The following is a 23,250-nucleotide window of genomic DNA, read 5'->3' as shown; positions in this document are numbered from 1 at the left end:
TGCCCACCACAAAATCCACTTTGTGCTAGCTGGGATCAAACCAGGGACTCCATGCACCAAAGGTGAACGCTCTACCAGAGCCAACGAGGCCTCTGTTCAAAATATGACGTTATCACCATGACATCAAATGGCATATCACTATTCTTTTCACAGAAAGCTTCAAAAGACATTAGTCTGCTTTGTACTGACGTGGGATTTTCCAAAATTGGTCACTACATTGATCCAATCCCAGCTAGCCTCTTAAAGTCTTTTACGGGAAATGTCGGATAGAAATTCACATTCAAACTATTTCTTCTTCTACCGACATTTAAGCATACACAATGTATAAATACTCCTTTCTACGTAAGAAACACAGCAATCAACCGGAAAACGTTACTAAGATCCAATGTATAGCATAAAATATTGATAAACAAAGTTCTGCCTTTTCCGATGGCATCATGATTCAACGTCTAACTCAACCAACTTATCATTCACAGCATCACACAAGTCTGGCAATTTAGTGTCGTTTCGCCGTTTGATTATCCTACAGGTGATGCCTTAATTAAAAAATTCTGGACGACTCATCCAAACACGAACGAAGGATATTTGCTTTTGGGCTTAGCCAGCTGCGATACGCTAATAAAGTTAAAAACAAGATTAAATATAAACAAATAACTTTCGGATAGTTTTTAATTTTAAGGGCAGTTTTGTCATAAATCACTACAAAACACCACGCATTAAACTGAACCAATTATTTTGTGAAGTATTTCTATTTTGAAGCAATGTCTAAACATACCTGTTTGGCAAACTGTTGTGATGCATTACTTCTGGTAAATATTATAGCTAGAACTTTCCTCGCAGCTTCTAATTTAATTTCTAGATCAGCAAGTGACAACATATGTAACAAAGCAAGGGTTCCTGCATAGCTTCCTGAGTTATCTGAAAAACATGATCCAATTCGTTATTTAGAAACCTATTTCTAACACAAGCATACGTATATATATAAAAAAAACAGGAAAAGATATTTTTATAGATTATTGAATATATTTATTGCTGGCAAACTCAAATATAGATGAACTTTTCAACTTCTAAAGTATGTCTGGACAGTGAGTCTTCTGCTTTCTGAATAGTTACCTTCTAAACAATGTTTTAAAGTACACTTTGATTTATCCCTGTTCGGTCAAGATTTCATACGGGTGACTACCATGATCAATAAACCGGAAATCGATAAACTAAATTGGAACAACTTCAGTAAGTATCGCTTCACGCGTACTTCGTGTGGAGTGTTGCATTGTATTAGGCAGAAACATGGACATGCGCAAAAGTGATATAAAAGAAAAAGAAAAAGTACTGGAAGCTTTCGAAATGTAAGTGTGGAGAACAATGGGGAGAATTAGCTGGGTACAGCGGAAAACGAATGAAAGGGTGTTAGAAAAGATGGAGGAGAAGAGAACAATTTTAGACGTAATTGAAAAGAGGAAGAGAAACTGGTTAGGATGTTGTATCACGGGGAATGTGCTAGAGAGCACGGGGGAGAAAGAGCAAAAGGGGGGCGAAGGCGGCTACAGTTGATGAACGGCATCAAAGCAGAGAAATCGTTCGTGAAGACGAAGATGTCAGTTGAATATCGTGGAGCATGGAAGAGTCTTAGTGGTAGCAAGTGACCTGCCAATATTCTTCTTTTCTTAATGCCGCCGCTTTAGGTACAGAAGCATAAACTACCCTTCACGGAAAACTACTCTACATTAGAATGAGTGATGTTTTCATTAGGTCCAAAATTGAATGCAAAAAGCTGTGAATCTACAACTAGGATTATAGAAAGCTTGAGCAAATAAGACCTGATAGAGTGCGCATTACCCAAACCTGAGAAACGAACGCAAAGAAAACCTGTGCTGATTAGGTCTAAAATTGATTTCCGGTTTATTGATCAGGACCTTGGGAACTGCACTGTCATTTGTCACATCATTCTATCACTGCCAGCAATCGAGCTACAGCTATCGAAATGAACATGTATAGTGACCAAACTAGCTGGCGATTTTTCGGGCGTGGATGTGAATTTGTTTCATACTCGAGGAAACTGCTGCTGAAATATGGCAAATTTTTCAACAAACTTTCGGGACGAGCATACGAACCGATCGCAGTATTCTGAGTGGTACAGTTGTTTCCCACATATATGTCATCTGATGAAAATCCTGGACAGGACAGAGTTCACATTGATACAGTTCGTGATTTTATCCATAAATATCGCTTTTGGACTATCAGAAAGATTGCTGAAAATGTAGGCATCAGCTTTGGATCGTGACGAGCAATTCTTACAGAAAGATCCAAAACACATCACGTCGTTACAGAATTTGTGCGCTGTGTTTTGGCCGAAAGGCAGAACCTGAACCATGTTAACAGTCAAGAAAATGCCCAATATATCAAATTCGATACATAAATTATTACTTAAAAATGAACAAACATGTGTTGAAGGTTTTCAAAAGAGAAGGAAACAAGAGGAATTTTAACAATATTTAAATTTTTGTTTTATATTTATTAAATCTTATTCTTTCCACGCGAAGAATGGACACTTTTGCTACTTGTATATAAACCTTTAAAATCAACAATAAATGTGCGTAAAGATAGTTATTATTCGTTCAAACATTTTCACATGATTCCTCAAAGTAAACTTCGTAAGAAGCATGTTAATGTACTATAAAACTACTTCTAAAAATATTATCCACGTAAATTTTCCAATTTTCCTCAATTATGTAAGGCAATACCGAGACTACGAGTTGTGTTATCTACGTTTATCTCCACATACATTCTTAAGATATAAGAAAAGAATTAGTATACATAATTAGATATCGATTTCACACTATTTCCGATTTTACATTAGCTTCTTCTGAAGTTAATTTAAGAAATCAAAACTACAGAATATATAATTTAAGATTTACAATAGTGTCAAGTTTTACCTGTCATTAATATCTGATCCAGCAACATCATCGAAACTTCCATTGATAATACTTGGCCCTGCAGAAAACATAGCATTCCAGGATACATGCCAATCGTTCCTCCCAGAATGGCGGTGTCTTGAAGCCTTAACCGACTTTTGCTTCTTTCATAAACACGATCCGTTCTCATTAGCACAGAAAACATCTGCGAAATAAAATAGCAATTTAAGATAGATAGATCAGACCTTTTCTTCTAGTTCTGTGAAGTCAATGATTAAAGAACATTTCCTTAACTAAATGTGCAAAATAATAACGATAATAATTAGTAATAATAGTACTGCAGCTAGTATAAGCGAGTCTCAACCACTCGATTCAACATGCGCTTATCCGTCAGTCTGTCTGTCTGATCTGCAATAGCGTTCATACAATTTGTTATATTTCAGTTGAACTTGGATGTGATTTCCTTGAGGATTAGAAATCAAGCCTATTTATGGTTGAAATTGGTTGGCAATATGGAAATAAATGATGATAAATTTATCCCCATTTGCAAGCTCGCGTACATACATAATGTGATGATAGGGCTATTTTCCCCATTAATCTTCGTAAAAGTTATATTTAGATGGTTTAGATTAAATACTGCATATAACTGTCTTGAACCCTCCCTAATCATCCCCACTGTTTGAGGTTGAAATCAGTCAACAATAAGAGAAAAATTACTCGTTTTAAAAATATGTTTGATGATCAATTTCGGAGATATTATCCGATTTCGTGAATTATATGAAATGAAAATAAAGTAAAATCTTTCAGTTTTACGTCCCATGGTTATGCCGGCTACAATGCTAGAATGAAAAAAGTGAGAACCCGAGAAAACCCACGCACACGGTGTTTGTCCACCACAAAGCTCACCAGGCGCGAGCTTCGTGAGTCATAGTATAGTAGATCCTCGAAAAACAAATCCCTCTCTTAGAGTATGTATCAGTTCAGTACCAGGGTAGAACCCACACACAAAAAGCCTTTATTCACAATTCCACGTGCTCAATAGTGCTTTCGTGCGTTTGCTGTAAATATTATTTTTCAAAAACTTTATTTCTTTTGCTGGTGCATTTTGTTTCACTTAACCATCATTACCGCTTCTAAGAAAGAGCAGCAAGGTGAACTGTTTGCCCACTCTTGCTTCTAAGAGAATTTCTCTTACAAGGGAACCTTCCGAAAATGATAGTTGCAGTGAAAGATGGGGCCTATGCCAATTGAAAGAGCTGTAACAGAGATGAGCATTCCCAAAAAATTAGCTGCCCATAGCAAGAAATATAAGGGGTGGAAGTTCGAGAAACAGCAAGGCTGGACAAGGGAGGAAAAGTGCAAATTCCGCAAAAAAGGGGGACACGGCAAAATGCAATGCTGACAAGTGATGTATAGAAAGAGACTTGCCACAATAGGGAACAAATGAAGGCCACCAGTGGGGTTAACAGTGTTGCCAACTTCAATGAAAAGTACATGTTTTGCAAAGAGCACTATATGAAGTGAGTGCAATATTCAGTGTCAACCTGTCATGTAGAACATAAGATATGACGTGTATAAACACTGGTACAATCTAACAAAAGAGAATAGAAAAACAGAAGTACGAAAAATACGGAAAAGACGGAGTTGGCCATAATGCGCCACCCTTGTGAACCTGGCCCCCCCACCTCTCGGTACAAACGATTTCCGCATATCAATAAAAAGTACTTCGTTTGTACCGGTTTGTACCGCAAATATTTTTGTTTGTACTGTACTGCAGTATGAGAAATTAAGAAAACAAAGTGGGGGGCCAAGTTCACGCAGCCCCCCCACATTGTCCTAGAATCGATTTAATTGGCTCATTTGAAAGACTTTCGTTTGTACCGTTCTGGATTATGAAAAATTAACGAAACAAAATGGGGGCCCAGATCAAACAGGCCCCCAAATCATGACTTAATACACCGGGTACACATCATTTTTGCATGTCATATGAAAGTACGTGGTTAGTACCGGATTGTACCACAAAGAGTTTTATTTTAGCCATAATAGATTATGAAAAATTAAGAAAACAAAATTGGGGGGGGCTGTGTGAACCTTGCCCCCCCCCACTACGTTGTACAAACGATTTAGTTGGCTCATTTGAAAGATTTTCGTTTGTACCGGATTGTACCGTAGTTTGTTTCGTTTGTACCGTTCTGGATTATGAAAAATTAACGAAACAAAATGGGGGCCCAGATCAAACAGGTCCCCAAATCACGACTTAATACACCGGGTACACATCATTTTTGTATGCCATATGAAAGTACTTGGTTAGTACCGGATTGTACCACAATGAGTTTTAGTTTAACCATAATAGATTATGAAAAATTAAGAAGAAAAATTGGGGATCTGTGTGAACCTGCCCCCCCCCCCACCACCACCACCACCACGTTGTACAAACGATTTAGTTGGCTCATTTAAAAGAGTTTCGTTTGTACCGGATTGTACCGTAGTTTGTTTCGTTTGTACCGTTCTGGATTATGAAAAATTAACGGACCAAACTGGGAGCCCAATTCAAGCAAACATTCTAATCAAGTTTTAAAACACAAGATACACACGACTTTCGAGAAATTTGAATTTGTCATGGCAATAGTTTCCTTTCCAATTCGAATCAAAACGTCAGCAAAGATTTGTACCCAATATGTATCAATTTATAGCATCAAAGATAGAATTTGTACCTCCATCAATTTCGAAAAATTTGAATTTTTGGTAACAGGTCAAACTGATCCACAAAACATATTTTTCTGAATTCGAATGGAAACGGTACAAAAAAATTGTATCCAATATATGGCAATTTGTAACAGCAAAATAAGAATGTGTACTATTACCAGGGTGTAGACGTTTGAATTTTAATTGGCGGGTCAAGCTGGAACGCACTTCCTTTTCTTTCTAATTCGAACCAAAAATTTGTACCTAATATATACTAATCTGTACTACCACCAATTTCAACAAACATGCATTTTTGTTGGCGGATCAAACTGCCCCGCACAACTTATTTTTTCTTCTAATTTGAATCGAAACAGCACCAAAAATCTGTACCCCATATGTACTAATTTGTATTACGAAAATTACAATTTGATCCCCCATGAATTTCGATAAATTTTAATTTTTGATGGCGAGTCAAACACAACAAATTTTTCTATTCAATTCGAATGAAAACAATACCAAAAATTTGTAAGAATTTTTACTCCCACTAATTTCTACAAATTTAAAATTTGATGGGTCACGCTGACCCGCACCGTTTGCTTTTTTTTTCAATTCAAATCAAAGCGGAACAAAAAAATTGTACGCAATTTGTACCACAAAATTTAAATTTGTACTCCCACCAATTTCGAGAACTGTGAATTTTTGATGGCGGATCGAAGTTACCCTCATAACTTATTTTTCTTTACAATTCGAATCAAAACGGGACCAACATTTTGTACCACCAAAATTAGAATTAGCACCCGCACCAATATCTAGAAGATACCAATTCTTATTTTGGTAGTTCAAATTGGTACATAATGGGTACAAATTTTTGTAAGGTTTTTGATTCAAATTGAAAACAAAGTGTTTGTGGATCAGTTTGGACCGCCATCAAAAATTCAAGTCCCTCGAAATTGGTGAGGCTAGAAATTCTAATTTTTGTGACAAAAGTTGTACATATCGGGTACAAATTTTTGAACAATTTTGATTTAAATTGGAAAGGAAAATAAGTTGTGTGGGCAAGTTAACCTACCAACAAAATTCTGTCTGATATGACCTGCCACGCTTCACGAAATTTCTTGGGATACAAATTGCAATTTTGGTGTTACAAATTAGTACACATTGGGTACAAATTTCTGGTACCGTTTTGATTTGAATTGGGAAGAAAAAGTGTTGTGCAAGCCTACTTGACTCGCCATTAAAAATTCAATTCTCGCGAAATCGGTGAGGGTGCAAATCATAGTTTTGGTGGTACAAATTGGTACGCATTGTTTACAAAGTTTTAGGACCGTTTTTATTCGAATTGAAAAAAAAAAAAAATATGTGTTGTGTAGGCCATGTTGACGTCATACTGGTCCTTCATTAAATTCAAATTTTGTCGAAAAAAGTAGTGTGTACAAATTTTACTTTTGGTGGTACAAGTTGACGCATACTGGATACAATTTTTTGGTACCGTTGTGATTCGTATTTGAAAGAAAAATAAGTTGTGAAATCCAGTTTGACCCCCCATCGAAAACTCAAATTTCTCGAAATTGGTGGAAGTACAAATTCTATTTTGGTTGTACAAATTGGTAAGTATGAGGTACCAATTTATGGTGTAATTTTGATTCGAATTGGAAAGAAAAAAGTTGTGCGACTCTGCTCTACCGGTTATCAAAAATCCAATCTTTTCGAAATTGATGAGGGAACAAATTTGTACATATAGGGTAAAAATGTTTGGTACCGTTTTGATTTGAATTTTAATGAAACATAAGTTGTGCGGGCCAGTGTAACCCGCAAACCTAAATCCAAATTTCTCAAAATTGGTGGTTGTACGTACATATTCAAATTTTGCGACTACAAATTGGTAAATACTGCCTACAAATTTTTGATACCGTTTTGATTAATTCGAGAGAAAATTAAGTTATGCGTGACAGCTTGAACCGCAACCAAAAATTCAAACTTCTAAGTATTGGTGCGGGTGCTAATTCCATTTTGATGGTACAAATTAGTGCATAATTAGTACAAATTTTTGTCCCATTTCATTCAAATTGTAAAGAAATTGTGTTGTCCTGGCCAGCTTTTTCTCAACCAGGTACAAGCGAAAAAACTACCGTACAATCCGGTACAAACGAAAATCTTTCAAATGAGCCAACTAAATCGTTTGTACAACGTGGTAGGGGGCCAGGCTCACAAAGTACCCTTAATGTTGTTTTCTTAATTTTTCATAATCTATTATGGCTAAAATAAAACTCTTTGTGGTACAATCCGGTACTAATCAAGTACTTTCATATGACATACAAAAATGATGTGTACCCGGTGTATTAAGTCGTGATTTGGGGGCCTGTTTGATCTGGGCCCCCATTTTGTTTCGTTAATTTTTCATAATCCAGAACGGTACAAACGAAACAAACTACGGTACAATCCGGTACAAACGAAAATCTTTCAAATGAGCCAACTAAATCGTTTGTACAACGTGGTGGGGGGGCAAGGTTCACACATACCCCCAATTTTGTTTTCTTAATTTTTCATAATCTATTATGTTTATAATAAAACTCTCTGTGGTACAATCCGGTACTAACCACGTACTTTCATATGACATACAAAAATGATGTGTACCCGGTGTATTAAGTCGTGATTTGGGGTCCTGTTTGATCTGGGCCCCAATTTTGTTTCGTTAATTTTTCATAATCCAGAACGGTACAAACGAAACAAACTACGGTACAATCCGGTACAAACGAACATCTTTCAAATGAGCCAACTAAATCGTTTGTACAACGTAGTGGGGGGGGGCAAAGTTCACACAGCCCCCCCCCCAATTTTGTTTTCTTAATTTTTCATAATCTATTATGGCTAAAATAAAACTCATTGTGGTACAATCCTGTACTAACCACGTACTTTCATATGACATGCAAAAATGATGTGTACCCGGTGTATTAAGTCGTGATTTGGGGGCCTGTTTGATCTGGGCCCCCATTTTGTTTCGTTAATTTTTCATAATCCAGAACGGTACAAACGAAACAAACTACGGTGCAATCCGGTACAAACGAAAATCTTTCAAATAAGCCAACTAAATCGTTTGTACTACGTGGTGGTGGGGGGGACAGGTTCACACCACCACCACCCCAATTTTGTTTTCTTAAGTTTTCATAATCTATTGTGGCTAAAATAAAACTCTTTGTGGTACAATCCGGTACTAACCACGTACTTTCATATGGCATACAAAAGTGATGTGTACCCGGTGTATTAAGTCGTGATTTGGGGGCCTGTTTGATCTGGGCCCCCATTTTGTTTCGTTAATTTTTCATAATCCAGAACGGTACAAGTACAAACGAAACAAACTACGGTACAATCCGGTACAAACGAAAGTCTTTCAAATGAGCCAATTAAATCGATTCTAGGACAATGTGGGGGGGCTGCGTGAACTTGGCCCCCCCACTTTGTTTTCTTAATTTCTCATACTGCAGTACAGTACAAACAAAAATATTTGCGGTACAAACCGGTACAAACGAAGTACTTTTTATTGATATGCGGAAATCGTTTGTACCGAGAGGTGGGGGGGGGGGGCAGGTTCACAAGGGTGAATGCGCCACATTTGATCACGAGCTGTGCATATTAGGATGAACAAACAAGAAGCACCGACTATACAGGAAACCGACGTACCTAGAGTCGAGAAGAAAAACGAGTTCCAAAGTTGGCAACACTGGCCATGAAAATCCAGACAATTCTAATATAGTTAGGCCACTCGCTTCACGAAAAGAAAATTCCGGCAACAGGCATTAGTCTTCGCATCATTTGTACATGCTCGTCCACATTGTACGTGCAATTGTTCGATGAGACAATGGTCCAAACAGAAGATACATTTGCAGTGAGCACAGCGGAATACTGCCAATCCGTCACACATGGTACAATGATCGCCTACGAATGTCTCAAAACAGTACTCTAGAAGTGTCGGAACCTTTGGTGGTCTTACTATCACATATCCACACCTGTAGAAAGCAAACATAATCAAAGGCTTGATCTGCTGTGTGTTGCTGTCTGCAGTATTATCACCGCCTATATGATATATCCAGAGTATCCCACCTAACTCTGTGACTGAAATAGTTTCAAAGCGAAAAAATGTGACACATCCAGTTGTGCAGAATTGTACCCATGTCAGCGGGCGACAAACTTCTGTGAGACGCAAGTGCCCCCAAGTCCCCCATCATAGGTTCCCAGGGGCCAACTTCAAAATTTCAAATAACACCATAGGTCGAGTTATATTTATTTCGATAAATCTTGGAATATGCAACAACGCATATCAGAAATATTTACTATGTGGGATTTCAAAATGGTCGCCAAACATATCTGCTCGGTGACAAGAACAACTTTCATTTTTGGCGGCCATTTTGAAACCGGTGCTTCATATAGCAAATGATTCTTATAGGCGGTGTTGTATCTATCCAGAGCAATATCATCCGCCTCCTGTTCCCATTTGAAATGTTGCGGTTGACCCCTCGAGCCTTATGATAGGGGCCCTGGGGGACTTGCTTCTTACAAAGTTTCCTTGGCCCTCGACATGAGTACATTCCTGTGCAATTGGATTCGCAACATCTCTTTTCGCTTCGCAGCAATTTGAGATCACAATGTTCGATGTCATGATAAGAAACAACATATATTTGTGGGGGCCATTTTGAAAAACATGCTTCATATAGCAAATGTTTCCTATAGATGTTGTTACACATTCCATGATCTATCGAGAGAGGTACCACTCGGTCCCTGTTGCCATTTGAAAATTTGAAGTTGGCTCCTGGGGCCCTATGATGGGGATCCTGGGGCACTTGCTTCTCACAGATTTTTATCACCCCCTGACATTGGTACATTCCTGCACAACTGGATCCGTCACATTTTTGTTCGTTTCGTAAATCTTTCAGGTCACAAAGTTTGGTGGGACACCCTGTATATTCCCACATACGACCCAACCATGACATAATGTTCACTACTTCTATTATCGGTTGTTGGCTCAACCCAACCATTTCATGTTCCCCGAATTGACATTGCCTCAATCACTCTAGCATTGATGCATTCCGAGTGATGCCTGTTGCCGGAATTTTCTTTTCGTGAAGCGAGTGGCCTAACTATATTAGAATTGTCTGGATTTTCATGGCCAGTGTTGCCAACTTTGGAACTCGTTTTTCTTCTCGACTCTAGGTACGTCGGTTTCCTGCATAGTCGGTGCTTCTTGTTTTGTTCATCATAATATGCACAGCTCGTGATCAAATGTGGCGCATTATGGCCAACTCCGTCTTTTCCGTATTTTTCGTACTTCTGTTTTTTTTATTCTCTTTTGTTAGATTGTACTACTGATTATACACGCCATATCTTTGTTCTACATGACAGGTTGACATTGAATATTGCACTCACTTCATATAGTGCTCTTTGCAAACCATGTACTTTTCATTGCAGTTGGCAACACTGTTAACCCCACTGGTGGCCTTCATTTGTTCCCTATTGTGGCAAGTCTCTTTCTATACATCACTTGTCAGCATTGTATTTTGCCGTGACCCCTTTTTAGCGGAATTTGCACTTTTCCCCCTTGTCCAACCTTGCTGTTTCCCGAACTTCCACCCCTTATATTTCTTGAGCCTATTGCTATGGGCAGCTATTTTTTTGGGAATGCTCATCTCTGTTACAGCTCTTTCAATTGGCATAGGCCACATCTTTCACTGCAACTATCATTTTCGGAAGGTTCCCTTGTTAGAAGTAGTAGTTTTCCCCTCCTCTTCTCCTCTGCCATTCATCTGAACCAGCATAAATTAACTACCAATGTAAGAGCAAGCTACATTTCTATGTTATTTAGGGTGTGCATATTATTTTTAATTACTGGTAATTGTACTTCCATTCTATATTCTTTATCACAGTTAAACCCTTAAAAAAGCAAAAGTTTCATGCATACAGTATCATGTTTCTGTAGGTAGAGCGAATTAAGTTCGTGACCCCACTGTATGTTTTATTTCAGGTTAACATATTGACCTATTACTTGGGCTTGAAAAAAATCAGAATAAAATGGGCAAATTCACTCTTCATACTTTAAAAAAAAATGTTTAACAATAACTTCCTTAAAAATTGTCAAATTTTCGTTAAACATGCGATTTGTTTGAGATTTCCCAACTTCTATTAACTTGGTTTGAAATCATTCATAGGTAAAGGATTGAATTGAACAACGACATTAGCAACGATGTGAAACTTGAGAGTTGAAATCGGTCAAAAATAAAGAACTCACCCTGAACTCTTTATATATATATATATAAAAAAAAAAAAAAAAAAAAACCGTTTTAGTATACTTTAAAATGTTTTCACAAAACGTGACCTGTTTACTTGGAGTTTTACAGATTCCTCCTGTTGCCTGCAGTTAAAATTGGAGAAGGGTTAGGGTATGAATTTGAAGTTTAAACTTCGCTCGCTTCTACTGTCTACATTACCAATTATTATTAATTACTTCGACTTATTTATAACAAATCACATGTTATAACTCAGTCAAATTTTATTTGCTCTTTAGCTTTATTTGAAATGTCAAGAAAAATCTAGGTGAGTTGATTTATGTAAATAATGTTTAACCCTGCAAGTACACAGTGTATTTTGTAGGACTCCAGCCACATTTTAAATTTATACTGCGAATTAATTTTCACAGTGATGGACTAGACATAATGTTAATTCACTTCCCAGTTCCGAAAATATTGTTCATAATTTCTATATGTGATAAATATTTTGAAATCTACGCTATAATGATGCGAGTGGCATGTCTGCTTTTGTACAGTATGTTTTCTGCAGTACAGCTGGGTTTATTTGGAATCGAGCACCACAGATAGATCTACTTTGTGATGCCCTGTGGTAGGAGTTCACACGACTATTCTTTAAAAAAAAGCATTTATTACGTATCTTCCTATATTAAGACAGATTCCAATCACACAGTTCTAGTAATTACTTTTAAAATCTTGTGTAAAACTATTCAAGTACTCCAGGGTCTGACAAACTCCAGTAGTACCAAAAAATAGATTTGTGTTTGCAGGGTTAAATATAATGTAAAATTGCTATAAATTAGCAACATACTAATTGCTATGAGATTTTCTTACAGAAACATTTAAAACAAGGATGTCAGATTTAAGTTTTGGTAGTTTCCTAAGAGTTTCAGGAAGTTTTAAAACTTAGTCTAAATGTGCCATTAAACTCTTGATTCTTTAATTGTACAATGAAGACGATCTAATTTAGTATAGACTAGTGCTCAGAATCTCCGGATAAACGGATACACTTGTCAGATATCAGATTTCTCGCTACAAGGGATCTCGAAAACTTTTTATTATTATTATTATTTCTTGAGCGACTTATTCACTACAGCAGGGCTAGAAGTACACGAATGGGCAATCATTTTCAATTAGCACTGCACTGTTACAAACAGGATGTTGAACAAACCAACAATTACCAAGAAAATACACGAATTTCTGCATACCAAACGTCATTCACTAGTTTTACAGGTTCCACTCTGTCGACCGTGTCTATCGAGTCTAACGCTTCCACACAGGTCTATCGGGTTAACGCGTTTCATAAGAGTAAGGATGCAATATCGATCCAACGGGCAGTCCAGAATCAATTCTACTTCAAAGGACTAGTATTGGCCATTGAATTACATCTTCCTACACTAAAAACAAAATTTAGCTTTATAAATAATCACGAACTACCTCTGACAATACTTACCTTCAGTAATTTCTGCTTTAGCTCCATACTGAGTTCTTTGTTTACCAATAAACCATACAACAGCTCGGCTGACTGGGGTTCATACAGTAGTAGAAATATTTGATCCTTGCAGTTTTTACTTTCCATAAATGATATTAACATATCCAATATTTCAATTACCTATAAAAAAAAAACGGGGTTATTTAAAAAAAAAAAATCAAATATAATACACCTCTTAAAAACTACTATTGCCACTTTTTAATAGCAAAGGAATAAATATGGGATATGACAGAATGGGACTAGATCTTATACATAACTGTTAGCATTACTTGTAAAAGTAGTTGTCTTTTACATTTTTATTTGTTAACTTTTTTATTTAATTTTCTTGAATATAATCACTAACATTTAGCATCAACAATTATTTACACAAAAACTAATAACTTTCCCTCACTTAATGAGATAACTACAAAGAAAACAAAAGAAGAGGAGAATATCACTAACCAGGGACGTACGGAAGGGGGGGGACACGGGGGTCCGGACCCCCCCCGAAATTTCGACTTTTTAAAAATTTAGCCTAATTTTAGGGGCAATTTTAGCAATTTTAATATAAAATAGCTTCATATTTAGTTTGAACCCCCCCCCCGAAATAAATTCCTGGGTACGCTACTGTCACTAACCATATCTTCAATATATATTTGAAATACAAAACATCTAGACAAAATACTAGTAGCTTATTTAGTTAACGTCGTTCTCATAGGCAACAATATTGTTTGATGATGCTAATAATATTGTTCCGAAGTTTGAATCACAAGTTGAAAGAACTATTTCGAAGATGGCATCAAGAATATATATCTCTGTCGTTCTGAAACCGGCTTCCCGACAAAAACTTATGCAAGTAGTACAAAGGTGATACTCAGTTGGGGGACAAATCTGTTAAACGCATGAATGACAATTGCACATCCTCATCTCACGTAACTGAATTATTATATTACACAGAGGAACAAGTAATGACATGCAGTAAGAAGATGCTATGTCTATTCGCATATGCTTGATGCTTCTGGTGAAGCTGATTTATCCTACTTCGGCGCAAAAACGATCCGAATCCTTTCCACCTACTCTTAATTTTATATACGCATATTTTATCCACATTCATTTCCATATATTGTTCTCTTTACCCTACAAATCACAGTAATGAAACGCTAAGTTGGACTTATTTCATATCAAAAGTAAATTTTCAATCTTCACTCCGATGTACCCTGTAATTTTGGTTGTACCGTGCTATGTTGTCTGTCTAGTAGATTTTACATTTCCGTTTGTAGGCAATGATGATAACTTCTTGGTAACATTATGGATACTTAACTTTCAACTGAAGCTCTACTTGGTAATGATTATGAATCACTTCGAAAGGCACTTTTTTCTCTCTCCGAACATCACATTTGAAAGCTATAAAGACCGATGTAGAAATTTACATTGATGAAGTTTATACGTAACAACGAATTTTTATTTAGTAGATTCTCAAAACACTGTTACCCTTTAACGGTCTTCATGAAAATTCATTCATGAAAGCTTTGTTTTTACGATGTCCTTCGAAAGTTATACGTCAGTTAATTACAATATTAACATTTATTATAGAGTTTATTATCTATGATTAGTATTTTTACTTAACTGACCACGACTGCATAATGTTGATCGTTTATAGAAATCCCACTGACGTAGTTACGATTCTATATCATTACCACTGTCTAGTTCTAGTCTCTTAATTTTTACACTAACCTTTGACTACTCCTCGATAAAAACGGGAAAAAAATCCTATGATTAAGATTGACCGCAAGTACTACTCATCGTTGTAACCGTTTACTTCCATACTGCTTGACTTAACGTAAACATATGACAATACTAGTAAATACAATAGAGTACCACTAGTAAGTATAACTTAACGAAAGCTATTAGCCATTTAATAGATAAAATATGAAATGACATTAATAAACAGTGTGTAATAGCACTAATAAGTACAAATTAAAGAGATACATTCGCATTACTTTTAGTATCCTTTCCATTTCATATTGTTTGTTTGCATTTCCCTAGTTTTATATATATTTTTATATATATATATTTTAAGAATCCGTGTATATAATTTAGTGAATGAAGTAGTCTAGTTATAATAAATGGGTACTGATAAACATAGTAACCTGTATCCAGTAGAAAGCCATAATATATTTTGGAAGAGTATAGCATCTATCAATTTTTATTCGTAATAATTATTTCATCTAATAAACTGTAAAACAAAGTAATTAATAACAATGATAATGTATTTTATTATCTTAAATATATTTTTTCACATTCAACAATGGAAAGTGGTTGTTAAGTTACGAGTATTACTTTTCGAAGCATCCTTCGTTCAGCAAAAGTGCGATTGACCTCCTCGATGTTTCGACTTACGTTACTTTCCATCAGAATATAATCTCGTAGAAGAGCTTTATCAAATTAAGTTCCGTTAATTACTTTGTTAACAATTTTTGCAGAACGAAAACAAGTGAATGATGTTCATCGCCTTGGAATAAAACCTACATGTAAACAAGCCAGGAGGTAAGACAATGTTCAAACTGCATTCTACAATTACGCTATCTACAGAAAATGTCTTCTGTTCTTTTTTATGAACTGAATGACTATAGGAAATATTGTTTTGCTTTCTTGAATGAGAAGTTCTTGAAAGTTCAGAAAAGTATGTATTTCGGAATAAGAACGAAATTTTGGCCTATACATGAGTGAACAGATAATCCAATTCTCCAAAGAACATAAGTTTCTTTCCAGAAATACTAAGTGAACTCATTTACTGGTAAGCTTTAAAGTAATTTTCTTCTGATTCTTACTTTTTGGATGAAAAGATCCAATATATTTCAATCAAAAATTTTCTTGTGCATCTTATATCTGGAGAACTACATATATGTAGCCAAATCCAAATTACCACTTAACTCAGTATAATGTGCTTATTCCGTAGAAAATATAAAAACTCGATTTAGGAACCGTTCAAAAACTTTGTGGCCATTGAACCAAAAACTAATTATTGACCAAGATCACAATCTTTTGATGCTTTCTTTAAAAAAAAAAAAAAATCATTCCTAACATTCTTGGCCAAGATCGCAATCTTTTGATCCATTTTTTGGGATCATTCCTAAAATTCTTGTTCATTCTTATATTAAACAAACAGCCTGTTGAAGTAAGTAAAAATAATATTCAGATAATTCCTTTCCAAGCAGAAAAATTTCAAGTATTTCAGTTTTTCACGAGATTACCGACCACTATATACACTGTAAAATAAGGCACATAAACTGGCTCTGAACATTACCATTCAAACGTGATTAGGTTCATTAAAGCTTTAAAGGGAACTTTATTACCCGACAAATATTCAACAAGAACTACAATGATTCTATTTCTAAATCATTAAGAATTTAAAAAGTGTGAAACGAAAACTCTTAAAGGTAATTTTCCACAAGTGGTACGCAAATATTAAAATGTTACCCTAGAAAGATAAAATCACGTTAAGAAGTCAGTGCTCAACAGTACTTCATACTCTCAAACAAATAGTAAATAAATAAATAAATCTTGGCCGAAAAAAAAAAAAAAAACATTTTCTGTATCTACCCAGAAATAAATAAATAAAAGAAAATGTAATTACGCATCTGACTTGTGTATTGTATGACGTTCACCTTCCCTTGATTGAAGTGTGCCCAAATGCATTGCAAGTTTAACCAGTCACAGACCTGTTTGGGCCCCCACAGAAGTGCGCCTGGCAACCCACAAAACATTCGTGCACTCCACTATCATGTGAGAACGCTGAACTCAAACGGGGTTATGTGTGAACCATTTCTTCGATTCTGCGCAACGACCGAAAAAAAAGAATAAAAATTAAATAAATTTTGAAAAGGTTGTTATGTCTACTTTTGGGTTTCCCTCAAACGCTATCTGTACCGTTTCACTTTCAGTTGATCTTTTCAGTATAATCATTACAGACCGTTGTTACTGAATCTACCCTTGTACCATTTGGTTCAAACGTACCTAAAATTCCCTAAACTACTGGGTTTTCGCTGTGTTTGTTTGAAATGAAAATATTAGGTTTTAATTTTTTTATCTATTTAATTGGTATCTCAAGAAAATTTTAAATAAAAAAAATTTTAAAAAATGTAATGTGTACAGTTATGCTACATTTCTTTTGTTCAGCTGCACGCATGTTCACCTTCTCTATCTGTATTACATTTGTTATATTAAACATTACTACATGTTCTTTACCACAAAATAAAAATAAAAAAAAATCATTTTTATAAAAGTTCGCTTTAAAATCTTAAAAAATCCAAATTGTTACTATATCGTCCCGGTTACTTATTAGAATCATTATGAATCACAGCATTCAGTTTTATATTTTATATATACTGCAGGGAATTAAACATCCTGTCCCCTTCAGGTTTTGTGTGTGCTATATTACTTATTTTGTCATAAATTATTCATTACAAATTACTCAAGCAGGAATACTCAACTGCTATCACAACATTCATTAAATTTGCACACATCAACATTACATTCTTACCCTAACTTAACCTACACACAAGTACATACATAAACAAAACACAAAAATCACACTATATAGATATATATGCACATATTAAGTATAGGGACGTGCCAGAATGCGAAAACGGATATCTTTACCACAGTCTAATTTCCATCATTTTATGTCTAATTTAGCGTAAAAAAAAAAAAAAAAAAAAAAAAAAAAAATCAAGGTGAACAGCAAACTGATGTTTTTAAATAAAAGTATCGAAGACGGGATACGAACTTCGTACCATCAGTGACGTGGTGCAGCTGTACACACAATAAATTTTCCATTTTTTCGAGAGTGTATAAAATAGTACTACACTATAGATATTTCAGAACGCGTTACTACCGAATTCTCAAATTTTTCTTTGTATGAATCATTACGGTACTACCTAATTAATTTGGTACAGGTTTCTATTAAGTAAATTTTGTTATGCAAGCCTAAAGAGATCGAAATTTCTATGGATTTAGTTACCTTCTACATTGCATACGAAAATAAGAGACTGTATATGTACAATTTTGATAACCCCCCCTTTTCCAAAGAGAAACTGTTTGGTTTACATGTGAATGGTCGAAAAGTAGCTCTGTAGGGAACGAGGTTATTTACTCAAACATGTTGTAAATGGATGTCATTTTAAAACCAAATGCACTACACCAAACACGGTTCCTTAACACAACTTATGGAGTTGGAGAAACTTACATCAGTCACAATCCTGCCTTTCTATCTCCGACACAAAATTTATACTTACAGCACAAAATCCAGATTTTGGAGAAAGGGGTCCGTAGATATCAGACTTACTTGTTGTACATTGCTTCAATTCTCGCGCTATGCAGAACGGTGTCAAAGGACGAACAAATCATTAATTTCACTTCGAGTTTCGAGCATAAAATTTTCATGGATCATGGTTTCATGTCCAGCTTTAACTTCCCAATTTCCCACAAACTTTGCCACTCTTATCCTTAAGAGTGCTAGGCAATTTCAAAAAAATTCATTGTACGAAACTATCGTACACATCACTTATCCTATTGCGCCATATTGCGTAATTCGTTGCAGTACACCTTTCAATTTTGTTTCTTTTCAGATTCCAACAGATTGCGGATTCATTATTACCTTAGAATCCCATACTCATTTTTACTGCACCCTACATAATACAAGTTTATATATAACGTTCAGTATCACCAGAAAGTTCTAAATTAAATTATACACTATAATACGATATTGTAAAACGGTGTCAATCCAAACAATATTTTTTGAACAAACGATATTGTACAATATTTAACAAAATATTCTGCACTTAGAAAACGAAACAAAATGTCTCTCTATTCGCGTCATTATTCACGTTTTATAAATTACTGTGCAGATACAGTATTACTCGCTCTACCTCGGATTCCTGAAATTTGTGATTATTAGTAACAATAATAACTAATAACGAATACAAAGGCATAAGGTACAGATTAAAAACAGGACGTAAAATAGCACATAAAGTAATTATCTGTATAACGCATGAATAACATTCGCTATACATTCCTCTTTTCCAATTGAAAATTATGACGGGGTTCCAATTTCTTCGTGTACTGTAATTTTGTCTTTTATATATGGGGCGCGGTGGCTCAGTGGTAGAGCGTTCACCTCTGGTGCTTGGGGTCCCGGGTTCGATCCCAGCTCCCGCCAAGTGAACTTTGAGGTGGACAAACACCGTGCTCGTGGGTTTTCTCGGGGTTCTCCCGTTTCCTCCCACTTTCTTCATTCCACCATTTCACTCATCTCTCATCATCACCGTCTCCTTTAGCCTAACCGGCATAACCGTGGGACGTAAAACTCAAAGATTTCATTTCATTTTTTCTTTTATATATGTTATAAATTCAAGTTAAAATTCACGACAGTCTCCTAACAAATACTCAAACAAAATGTATGGAAAAATATGTAGAGCAGTGTAATCGATATGTACGTCGTGATTCGAATTAATTTCTCAGTCTCATACTTCGCCCTTTTCTCCTTTTATTTCCCAGCTATTTTACGACGACTATGATCACTGCCCATGCCTACAATTTCGTTATGCGGTAGCTGGAAACGCAATAAACGAAAATGTAGACAACGTAAATAGATTTGTTAGGCTACAAATATAATAGGATTAAATATTAACTGTACAACAAATGATAAAATCACTTTTAAATAGTAAGAATGTAATATTACCCAATGAACGTAAACATTATATACATTCAAGCTCAAAATATAACTAGATTTAACTTGTAATTGAGCATTAATACTCAGGTGGCGTGGCTTGAATAAAAGATAACTCACGTATTTCTTCGGCTAGCCTTACGAGTTGCTCCCTCGACGTCCTGTATCCAAATATGTGCGCCGTTTCTGGAGTTGAAGTCCTAGGTTTGAGTCCCGACTGTTGCTTCCTTGATGAGTATCCCAAGCTGGCACTACAAATGTGATTTTTAGTCCATAATCCCAGACGAATCGGACCTCGTGGTTTCACTTTAGTCGTAATGAACAGTAAACTCGACTTATTCATCACATTAAAACGTCTCGCAGATAAAACTGTTACTTGGTCGCATTCAAAACACTTTGCAATTAAATTGTTAATCATCTTTTTTTTTAATTAATTACGTCTTTGCATCTACCTCACGGAGGGATAACTCGCACGCTTGGAGACAAGGTGAGTACGGTACGTAACTTTTGGCAGCGTGGACGCTGCTTTCGAGTAGGTACTGGCTGCCTCGCCTAACACAGGCAGCGAGAAGGTAGTGTACACGAAGGGTGTCGAAACACTGAAGCTTTTCCTAGTTAGCTGCTTCGTATGAATGCTTGAGACGGGATTTTCCCGTTTATGACGTTTACTGTTGAGTCTAAGCTCTTTGGCTGAAGAGATGAGGATGCTTTGAATTAACAAATCAAAAATGAACGGTAACAAGACGAAGGTGTTATTGTAACTTTCCCGTTTTTTTCCAGACTGAGAGCGTTCACAAAGGAAATCATTGTCTCTGCGTCTTATGTCCATATTTGGTTACGAAATCTAGCTCTGGCTTACCAACACAAACGAAGAGACATACCAAAGCAATGAGAGGAGAGTTTCTAGAACATTTGGATCTATACGAGGGTTGGTTAATAAAGTTCAGAATAAGTCTATTTTCTCAATGTTTCTCTTAAATCGCAAAATGAGCTGTAGGACGGTGACAGCAGTATCCATAACGCGTTACGCAGAACATCATACAATTTAAAAGCAAAACGTACCTCAAATGACTTTCAAACTTTACAAGTAGCTTAAAGAAATAAAAGCCAGATTATATTTATTAACTTTGTGGGATATGAATATGAATATATATATATACATGACTCCCCGACTCTTTGTTTTATTATTATAAATGTATTACGTTATATGCATGATTATTTAATCATTATTCCTTACCTTTTCTTTCTCTACTCTTTTCAGATAAAAGTTGCTTAGAATATCATTTAAATCCGTTTATACGCTATTAAGTGTATTACATATTTTTTAAGTTTGTTCTTCCTTTCTTTACGAATAATCTATATGATGCAGACCATGTTCCATGTCAACTGCCATGTCATAAAATATACTACAGAAGTGATTATAGCAAGAGATGAAAATGATCAAATAACAAGAAAATATTAATCCAATGTTCTCGGGATTGCTGCCAGAGTGAATGTTGCTGTGCTGAGCTTTCGTTATCATACAGCGGCAACATCTTCAGAGCTATGTGTTGGAGTGTGCTGGTCGTACAATTTATATTGTGGTCTTTAGGAATTGCTGTGTTTCTATTGGTTGTTTTTGTTGGCCAATGGCGTGCTCTGATTTTGGTGGTGGAAACTGCTTTCTGATTGGCTGTTGGTTCTCTTCGTACTGAGAAGCTGGATCCAGATGTCAGGTAGATGATAACCTTCGTCTCTGTTGATGGATGGCTTGTATGAACGGATTAATAGAGATTCATGTATTTTCCTGTCCCAGAACTGTTTGCTTTTCTTTAGTACTTCAATTTGGTCCCACATGGCTATATGTTTGTATGGTATGCAGTGTTCGGCTATTGCAGATTTTTCAGGTTGTTTAAGTCTGGTGTGTCGCTGGTGTTCTTTCATTCTGTCTTCAATGTTCCTTCCCGTTTCACCTATGTAAGTGGCGTTACATTCACAGGTGATCCTATAGATGCCTGGTGTCTTTAATCCCAATGGGTCTTTTGCAGTTGGTAGTAAACTCCTGATCTTCGGTGGAGGGCAGTGTACAGTCTTGATGTTGAATTTCTTCAATAGTCTTGCTAGTTGGTTGGAGGTTTTTCCCATATATGGAATAACTGCAATATTTTTCTTGTCTGCCGTGTTGTCCTCTTTTGTGGTGCAATTTCTGCTACTGTATTTTCTCATGGCTGTCTTGATCTGTTTTGACGAATATCCGTTGAATTTGAATACCGTTTCCAGGTGAGACAGTTCTGTGCTTATATTGTCTGGATCTGCTATTTGGTGTGCTCTGTGTATTAGAATATTCTACAGGAAACCCACGCACACTGATCTCTACCTCGATGCGACCAGTTTTCATCATCCTGCACAGAAGGTGGGGGTGTTAAATATTCTAATACACAGAGCACACCAAATAGCAGATCCAGACAATATAAGCATAGAACTGTCTCACCTGGAAACGGTATTCAAATTCAACGGATATTCGTCAAAACAGATCAAGACAGCCATGAGAAAATACAGTAGCAGAAATTGCACCACAAAAGAGGACAACACGGCAGACAAGAAAAATATTGCAGTTATTCCATATATGGGAAAAACCTCCAACCAACTAGCAAGACTATTGAAGAAATTCAACATCAAGACTGTACACTGCCCTCCACCGAAGATCAGGAGTTTACTACCAACTGCAAAAGACCCATTGGGATTAAAGACACCAGGCATCTATAGGATCACCTGTGAATGTAACGCCACTTACATAGGTGAAACGGGAAGGAACATTGAAGACAGAATGAAAGAACACCAGCGACACACCAGATTTAAAAAACCTGAAAAATCTGCAATAGCCGAACACTGCATACAATACAATCATATAGCCATGTGGGACCAAATTAAAGTACTAAAGAAAAGCAAACAGTTCTGGGACAGGAAAATACATGAATCTCTATTAATCCGTTCATACAAGCCATCCATCAACAGAGACGAAGGTTATCATCTACCTGACATCTGGATCCAGCTTCTCAGTACGAAGAGAACCAACAGCCAATCAGAAAGCAGTTTCCACCACCAAAATCAGAGCACGCCATTGGCCAACAAAAACAACCAATAGAAACACAGCAATTCCTAAAGACCACAATATAAATT

The 23,250-nt window shown here is 36.1% G+C and overlaps 1 protein-coding gene across 2 annotated transcripts in view; it reads right to left on the bottom strand.

Annotated features, from left to right (window-relative positions):
• LOC145692843 (neurobeachin-like protein 1) overlaps nucleotides 1-23,250 on the bottom strand; it is a 561,942-nt gene that overhangs the window by 481,784 nt on the left and 56,908 nt on the right. For both annotated transcript variants that reach the window (XM_081768357.1, XM_081768365.1), the window contains exons 22-24: nucleotides 13,344-13,502; nucleotides 2,934-3,117; nucleotides 776-918 (exon numbers count right to left, since the gene is read on the bottom strand). In XM_081768357.1, coding sequence (XP_081624483.1) covers nucleotides 776-918; nucleotides 2,934-3,117; nucleotides 13,344-13,502 — 486 coding nt within the window. The remainder of the gene's footprint in view (nucleotides 1-775; nucleotides 919-2,933; nucleotides 3,118-13,343; nucleotides 13,503-23,250) is intronic.

Source organism: Thermobia domestica, chromosome 1 (genome assembly GCF_964235325.1).
Source record: "Thermobia domestica chromosome 1, izTheDome1.hap1.1, whole genome shotgun sequence".
Classification (NCBI taxonomy): domain Eukaryota; kingdom Metazoa; phylum Arthropoda; class Insecta; order Zygentoma; family Lepismatidae; genus Thermobia; species Thermobia domestica.
This window is presented reverse-complemented; position numbering and strand designations above follow the sequence as displayed.